General features: G+C 40.0%; 1 protein-coding gene across 2 annotated transcripts in view; it reads right to left on the reverse strand.

The window, feature by feature from the left end:
* c1qtnf12 (C1q and TNF related 12) overlaps window positions 1-4,369 on the reverse strand; it is a 40,062-nt gene extending 35,693 nt beyond the window's left edge. Inside the window, exon 1 of one of the 2 annotated variants that reach the window (XM_066690926.1) lies at window positions 3,322-4,369. In XM_066690926.1, the coding sequence (XP_066547023.1) occupies window positions 3,322-3,492 (171 nt within the window). In that variant the 5' untranslated portion in view covers window positions 3,493-4,369. The remainder of the gene's footprint in view (window positions 1-3,321) is intronic. The other variant, XM_066690927.1, reaches the window with a different exon arrangement.
* Between the last annotated feature and the right edge of the window lie 4,645 nt (window positions 4,370-9,014).

The raw sequence follows: 9,014 nt of genomic DNA on the forward strand, positions 1-9,014 counted from the left end.
TAAGCTGCACTTTAGGGTTCAAGTGCATTGACTATAGAATCGGTACTCAAAACCATTTCAGGATCCTAGGGGCTCTTGTCCTCTAGGTGAATAGATACAGGCTGTCTGTTAACATCACTCTCCAGAAAGCGACTCCAAGGAATTATGTGTCCAAATAATACGCTTTATAAGAAACAGAAAAGGTGAGGATCGATTCCCTCCTGTTTCAATCGAAGATTGGATTTTCTCTGAAAAACATGACACAGAAGATTTTGAAAAATAATGAAGGAGGCAACGAATGTTTGTGCAACATTACAGCTAGAGGTGAAAACACAAACAACGAAATGCAAAGCGCTGCCCTACCCTTTCACAGAGCTGCCAGGGTCTTCCAGGTGTCCGACCGGATGACTGACCAGCCAATCAGAGCACAGCATGTGACCGCAGTCTCAAGCTGCTCAATTGTCTAACAAGTCCTTCCCCAGGAGACAGCTCACCGCCCTGCAGGCAATTAACGATGGGAGCCGAGCTGCACTTGCAAACATGCCTTACAGCCCCATTTTCATTCCACGCTGGCCTTATTGTGAAAATGAATGCAAGGCAATCCGTGTGATTCTTCCTGTGACAAATTCCAGAAATGCAATTCTCAAATGAGATGCACAAGCTACACAAATGAAAGGAAAGCACACTCATGCAAAAGTTCTTCAAATGAAAGAGCAGCAATGGCTCAATCAGGTAGTCCTTAAAAAAGAAAACCCAACTTCACAGACGATGAGAGTGCAGTAATATTGGCACTATTCAAAACTAATCAATGTCATTTGGAAAAAATCTTCATATAGTAAAACTGAAAGAAATCAGTGCACGGCAGCCAGTTGCAATGAAGGCGAATGCGGTGTCTGGTTCGACCACTGTTTATGACGCCCGTGGAAAATAACAAAATTAAACAACCAGAAGGGGGGGGGGTGAAAATATTGAGAGTATATGTATATAAAAGCTACATAATGGATATTTATTTAATTATAATGAAACAATACATATCCTAAATAAAAACATACATTAAGTTCAATATACACATTCTTATATTCACTTTACGCTGTTTTCAAAGAAGAACAGCTATACATGGTCACGTTCAAATGGCATTACAAAGAAAATGGGAAAAACGGGAAAATGGAAACCTGCTGCAATTTATATTATAATAGTAGTCCAAGTCAAGTCTGTTACACTATTTACTATCAGACAAGTGTGCTGCTTTGTGTCCAATCCATTCGTTGTATTTCGGAGTTTTCCTGTTGTCTGCAGCTGCCACCACAATTGTAACAGCTCTGAGCAGGACTGGCTAATGGGCTGGATCCAATCACCTGCAGTGTTTGAGAAATTTGAAGGGAGGGTTTGAGAAAGCAGGAAATGCCCCCCAAAGTTGAGCCAGACCATTGTGACGATGCGGGGCTTTGTTTTTATGCAAAGCTGATGTTGAAAATGGGATACAGCTGTAACTTCTTCACAGGCTATCTCTGTCTAATGGGGCTCATAGTGTCCAAGCTTGTTGCAATGATGCAATCCCTCTCTGAATGCAGTAGATTGAATAAACCCCCGCGTTGGGAGTCTGTTGCTGCAGTGGTTTGTCGCTCTGCTGGTTGAGGTGTGAGGTGCAGGTGCGGAGGTGTGGCTCCGATACGAGCAGCACTGACTACATATGCTACGGTTGGACCCAACAAAAATGTGTTGCACCAGCGCATCTGCTTTGAAAATGGGGCCTTTAGTTCTGTAAGTGGTTCTGGAATAAGCCCTGTCTTCTGATTTAGATTCAGGGATATTTAAGCAAATCACCAATAATTCAGTTTAATGTTCAATGTATTAGCTTAGCAACCATTTGGAACAGAAACCAAGGGCATTCCAGGAGCAGGGCTGAGAACTGCTGTCTTAGGCTTCATCACTAATGACACTACTGCTCCTAGAGAGCCACAATCTTGCAAGTTGGACCAATTGTGACAATAATTCCTGTTATACACACCAGTATGCAGGAGTTATACAGTTACCTAATATGTTTTATAGGATTGTATGATGCACAGTTGTTTTTTTATGAAGGTGGAGTTAAATTGAATATCCAATCATAAATTATACACCTAGATGTACAAACTTAAATAAAAGCTTAAGGGTAATCTTGTTGGGTTTGTATAAGGTAGAAGGAAGAATCTCTGTCAAACAAAAAGTCACCATTAAGGGCTAGACCAGATCTGTTTGGGGGTTAATTTATTGTTAGAAGCGACTTAATAAATCACAACATGATAGCGTATAACATTTTAATTTGCAATTTGCGGGTGGGTCAAAGTTTTGATTTGGTCTAGCCCTAAGTGCTGGAATTATCATTTCAGTTGGGGTGTGTGCTCTAGGCTATAGTAAATACAGAAGGGCAATTCGAGAGCTCAAAAAGCAGGGTTGAGAACCCGTGTCCAGAGGAATGTAAATGAGTCTGTCAAGATGATGACCTGAAACAAACAGCAGACTCAGTCAAAATGACTGAAGGAACAATGGGTATGAATATCAGATGTGCTCGTCTCCGCACTGCCCTGATTGTAATGACATTGAAATTATCTGGGAGGTACGTGGGATGTTCTTTGATGACAGGAAACTGTTAAAAGGGGTTTCCAATGTGTCCACATGCAGATTGCATAAATATGATCTGCAACACTGTTCAGACTGAATGTGCTAAAACAGAAGATTTGAATATTTGTAGCTTTGATTGAAATATGCATAATTGCAGTGAAATGTCCGTTTTGAATGATAGCATTTTATTTCAACATGTTTTCACACACACACACATGCATTTATAATTTGCTTAACTTTTTAACTGAAAGTTTAGTTATGTTCTTTGCCATCCAGGCAGTACATTTCAATCAATAAAAGTTAAGATTTCACAGGTTTCACACATTAGTTCCAGCCCTGCAGTTTCTTATCTAAACCTGCATTAGAGAGTCTAAGATCAGAACTAATATGTGAAACCAGTCACTAGAGTCCTTGTTCAAATAAAAAATGAATTTAATGTCACTACAGGTCACAACAATGAAGTGATCACAGTTTAAAATTACAGCAGATTGCATTCCTGGTACAGTGGAGAGAGGGTTACCCTGCATACAGGAGAGACACAGAAATCATATATATCTTCCAACTGGCACCAGACTTGTCTCAAGTTATGTCTCAAATGATGAACAGCACTGGGCTGTTTACATGTCATACATAATGATACCCATAATTAAACTACTTGATAAAATGACAATAAAGTGCAATTATACAAGACAATTTTCAAATTCTGAGAGAAATAGAAAATGAAAACCCTTTTCCACATACCTTTGTGTTTCCACTGAGCTCCTCACTGTTAGAAAGTGTGGCATTGTAAGTTTCAGTGTGTTGGGGGGTCTCCTTCTGCTTTTTCCTCTCCTTTTTTGCATTAACTTCCCTGAAGAGGGACAGCTGAATCCAAAATAAAGTAGTCACCAAAGCCAGCATCCAGCACTTCATCTTGAATGGCTTTCCTTTGTATTATTGTCTTCCTCCAGAATCATCAAATGTAGAAAAAAAGTCCCCTGGGTCTTGACATCTGATGTGACCGAATCAATTTTAGGAGCAATTGTGCAAGACCAAGTGTATTAAATAAAAAGGCACAATAGGTACAACTCCTCTCAGTCTCTGTGCTGCAGGCGTGAGTCCCAGACAAGTTTTCTCACCAGTCACAGATCTCTAGCAAAGTTGAGCTTTACTCAACTATGAAATATGTCAAGAGAAATTGTCCCAAGGAGCGGCAGATCTGCATAGATCTGACAGCAAATTAGTCAATTAGTGAGATTTTTCACGCTTTCTGCTCAGTAGGAGTGTGTGTGTGTGTGTTTGAAGGGGTCTGGGGGTGTGGGGATAGGGGGGTAGCGCTTCTCCTTCTTTCCTTGTAGTGAGTTGGTCAGAGGCAAAGTGTCAAATCCATAACAGCCGGTCTTGTTAAGCAGCGCACTACTGTGAGAGCACCTCCTGTCATCCTCGCACGTGGTGTCTGCACAGAAAGGGCAACAGGGAGACAGAAAAGCCTGTTTTTAGCCTTTAGCCTACCTTTTTTCCTTCAAGTGAAAGGAGGGGAAAAGCCCTCAAGGGAAGATTCAAAACAACTTCAAACTTGATACTTCTTGGTTGGATCCCTTCTCTACTTTCCTTGGCGAGTAACAAGCTGTGCACACACACACACACACACACACACACACACACACACACACACACACACACAACGTCCAGAGCAGCAGAGTTCAGAAAAACAAACCCCCAAATGAGCATGTTTCTGCATCTGCAACATACTGGCTTGCTTTTCTCCGCCTCTTTAGTGTTGAAAGCAAATGTTATCGCAGCCTGCGAGGGATAGGTAGCCTGTCCTTGTTTGAGATAGACGGCTGCATGTGAGTGGCTTGATTTCTCAGTTCACTCTCTTCTGCCTCTTCGTTAAAAAAACAGAGGATTTCTGGTGTTCTTTCTGACCTCCTGTTACTATTTTTTTCCTGTTTTCATCCATCTCGCTTATCTGTCTCATCAGCAAATTTGATAACCACAACTCAGCTCCATTTTATCCCTTGGATTAAATACATAGTTCCTGGAATAATAGGAGAAGACTCACTTCACTGTCTGCTTGCCGGAACATTTTTTTTAAAATGTTATGATATGCAGGGGTGTCCAAATGATTAGTTAAGCTCGTTTGACAAATTGCCAGTGATGAATTCTGAAATTCTCATGTGGCCGAGCACAGAACAATACAGATATATTGCAATAAGATTGAAGAGGTGTGAGACTTATCGATCTTTTGGGACATTAGCAGACGTTCTTGTTTACTTCTTTAAAGGGCGATAAATGAATACATAATAAAAGAGTGCTAGTTCATTTTATGATAACGATGTACAACATTATTTGATTTCTTCTTGTCCTGTGGCAAAATCTATTTGTTATACTTGTTTTCTTTCTTGCTTTCCAAATTCATCCGTCCAATTTATTTCATAAGGATTATTTACTCCTTGCTTAAAGCTTAAGCATTTTTTTCAGTTCAATTGCATGTGCCACACACAGGGCCCCAGGAGCCATTCACAGTAATTGTCACACCATTAGACTGTCTGCCATATTATTATTTTAAAGGTATTATCACTAACAATCTCCTGAAAAATAAAAAGTAATTGCATTTCTGTCTTTTATTTACATTGTTAAGATGGTCTGCAGACATTCCTTTCATGGCATTCAAACTTTAAGCATATCTATTGTCCCTGACGCCGTGCTGAACTGGTGAAAAGATGGACGATGATATATTTCCTACAGTGTTGCCTTGCAAACAGTGTTAAATACTTTGAGAGGAAGGCAGGCCTTTGTAAAGTTTCCTATGTAATGGAGAGAGTGACATCTAATGGTGAAATGCAAAATATAAATATCTGTATTTCCTTAGGTTAAAGATCTAAGGTTTCAAATCATCTTAGTGCCTTTCATACTAGAAGTACCTAAAGCACCGTCCAGTCAAGCTTAGACAATTACAGTGAAATATATTAAAAGTAAAATGTTATGAATTGTAAAATAAAAATGTTTATTTAAATAAAAAAATATGAATACATAAAAGCTTTATAAAATAGGTTTTCTTAACAGCTGGTCTCAGCATCACAGGCAGAAGCAGGAATAGAATTACACGATTTAGGATCATTACATGAAATGATGGTTTTATTTTTGTTTACCTTTGGGATAATCAGGTAACACCATGTCCTGCAATAAGAGGGACTAGCCGTGTATAGCGTCAACATTTCCTTTGAAAAACCTTGGGACGATCTATTCAGGTATTTAAAAGTCAAAGGCTAAACTGCACACACAATTTGAACAAGAAAACACATTTAAATTGAGCATGAATCACTGTCTGAACTGTCGAAAGGTGTCACTTTTGATTGGTTGAAGCAAGAAGAAGTGACTGCTGGCCGCCTCTAGCTGTTTGTCCATAGAGCACGACTCCTGTAGGAATGGCCAATTTTCACACATTTGAGTTAATAATGAGTCCTGTTAGATTCTACCTCTCCAGTTTCTTTTTGAGAAAGAGACATTGATGGGGCATCAGGTGCCAACACTGTCAGGTAGGACACCAGCAGAACTGGGGGGAAGGCCTGCTGGATGCCCACCATCTGGACCATGGGGATACAAGTGCCAGGGGGCACCAGGGCGAAAGGGTTTGGACAGACAGGTGGCATGGATGGACTCATGGGAGGTAGGACACCAGCACAGACAGCAGAGAGAGAAGTGGTGAAATGGGATTAAGAGTGCTGTAGCTGAAGGCTAGGATGCCTGACTGGCAGAAGAAAGGCAGAATAAGACATATTAGTCTGGGCAGAGAAGGCAGGAGTGAAGACAGGGCAGGACTGTGTGAATACTGAATGAAGGAAACCTACTGCTGGACATCTGGACATCACGTGCGGCTGCTAGGATGACTGAGGACGAGACCAACCCAGAGCAGAGGCGCAGCAGTAGAGGTACTGTGAGCTATTGAGTTGATTTGGAAAGATTAGCACTTCTACATCATCTATTAGCTAACAGAATATATACAATATTTATTAAAATAAATATATGATCTTGCATTAAACCCTGATAGCACACAATGTTGCCACAATGTTGTAGCAATGTAATTTACTTTATAGTAAATAGGAATTTATTTAACAATCTGCCATCCTGTAGCATTTTTGTTATTCTCTCCTCCGTGCTTAATGGTTAATTAGTTTGTCTATTTGTTTCTATTTCATCTGTAAAGCGCTATCTGGCTGGTGAAGGGCAATATACTAATTAAAAACGGATTGACTGATGAAGTGTCTTAAAATTAAGCAATGTGATCGTATATTGTATTCTTTGTTTCACAAACATGATGTTTGTGATAATTTTTTTTAGGATAAAACAAAATCTAAGATGTTTTTAAACAGGCATAAGATTCAAACATTAATTTCCCAAGGTCACGTTGCCAGGAGTGATCGAGCAAAGACCTGTCCGTGATCACAAACACACAACCTGACTCATCCAGTTTTGAATATCAATAAGACAGTCTGCTAGCACTGAGACGGCCCACCAAGAAAGATTTAAATTATAAATATAACAATGTCTTCTGCATATATATATAGAAAATGTAATCTTTTTGATTTATGAGGTAACTCAAAAGGAGCAAATAAATCAGGATGGGTCTGAACAGGAAACAAAAGGGGGAAATTGGATGATTGTAATATATTCCAGTGAAGATAGTTTTTTGGTGTTTTGGCAGCTACTTTAAAAGAATCAGGGACTATTCCGTAATTGAAAAATAGAAACAATACAGATAAGAAATACACATATTACCTGGGACAATCATATGAAGTTGCCTTTTTAACAGAACGGTGATAAACGCTGACAGTCTTAGAGTAGTGCTCTGAGTGTAATACTGCAATGGGATCAGAAGGATTCAAGAGACTCCCTGAGAGAAGTGCAAACCAGGAACTGATTTGATTTGATTTGAACAGCAGCAACACAACCCTACGAGTAGAAACACTAATAACCAAACGGAGAGGTTTCACTCGGAGGAGAAGCATCGTCACAGTGAACCAGGTCTCTGTAAACCCAAGAATATCAGTATTTGTACCTGTAATTAAGTCATGAACTGCCAGCAACTTATTAGCAAGAGAACGTACATTCAGATATGCAACAGAGACATTTGACAGTGATTGAAAGGAGGAATATACAGTGAAATGGCTACATCTGATGGAGCTGTCCAGCATTGCATGCGCTGAGGAGATTCCCCCGCCAGGAGATTGGAGGAGTGTGTTGCTGCTCCAGGCGATGCTGTTTGTTCTTCCCATAAAAGAATCACTCCTGGAATAGCCATTTGTTCAGTACCTTGGTGAAAGATGCGGAAGGTGACTGGGAGATTATCTCATGTTTGTGTTTATTTTGAGTGTACTGGATTTTACCTTTGGACCGCCTTGGAACACAACCCTGAAGCGGAGAACACTAGTTTTGGACACTGACTTATGAGACAGTGATTGTAACCCGTCAGCCAGTAAGACCCTCAGATCCAGGAGCATGGAGCGGCGGCCCGCGATATGTGGGCTGTCAAGCAGAAGGTCCGTATCCTAACAAAGGGCAAGACTTGATCATTTCTCCACTAGCCCTGGGTTCCTGGGCTGTACCTCATCCGTGCCTGTTCCAGTGAACCCCCAGGTGCATCTCCACATATAAAAGTATATCAAGTGTATGCGCATTCATTTTCTTTTTCTATCTCTTCCTGTTATTCCAAGCAGACATATCCTTGTGCTTCTTTGTGACCAGGTTTGACAGCCATAGGTGAGCTTATATATGCTTGAATATAAACACCCACACACAATGCCCAAAGGATGTTATTTCTATAAAGCAAGAAGATCAATGGCCCCAGCAGCAAATATTGCAAGTCTCCACATTTTATACCTCTGAAGAAAGGATGGTGTTTTATCTACAATAGTTTTTTTATTTCTGAGGTGTAATTAATCACTCATGATGCACCTTTCATTCAGTTGCTTTTCTTGCGTCTCTTCCCTCTCATCCATCACGGACCACCTCTCATCTCATCTACTTCTCACTTTGAAAAACATAACAAAAACCAGGTGATGGTCAGTTCAAAATCAGTTAAAACCACCAGTTTTAGACCCATCCAGCCCCATTTCGCCCCCCCCCCAACTACTGTTGAAATGTGTTGACTAGCGTTGGGCAATATACCAGCATCACAGCTGTATGAATATATTTTTAATTATACAAATATCATTCCAGTCACACAGATAGAAACTAAACCAAAGTGTCTTAAAGGAATACAAAACACCAGGGTGTTAATGTAAACTGAAGTATTCACAAAATTTCCACATCTTGTTGCAGTCTGAGTTTGCAATTATTAATTTGTCAAATGGGACTTTATGTTTCAAATTGACACAATCTACTCCAAACTGATACAGCTATGCTATAAAAATGTGCATATTATATACATGTTAGACTTGAAAGATGATTAG

The sequence above is a fragment of the Amia ocellicauda genome, chromosome 18, assembly GCF_036373705.1.
Source record: "Amia ocellicauda isolate fAmiCal2 chromosome 18, fAmiCal2.hap1, whole genome shotgun sequence".
NCBI classification, from domain to species: domain Eukaryota; kingdom Metazoa; phylum Chordata; class Actinopteri; order Amiiformes; family Amiidae; genus Amia; species Amia ocellicauda.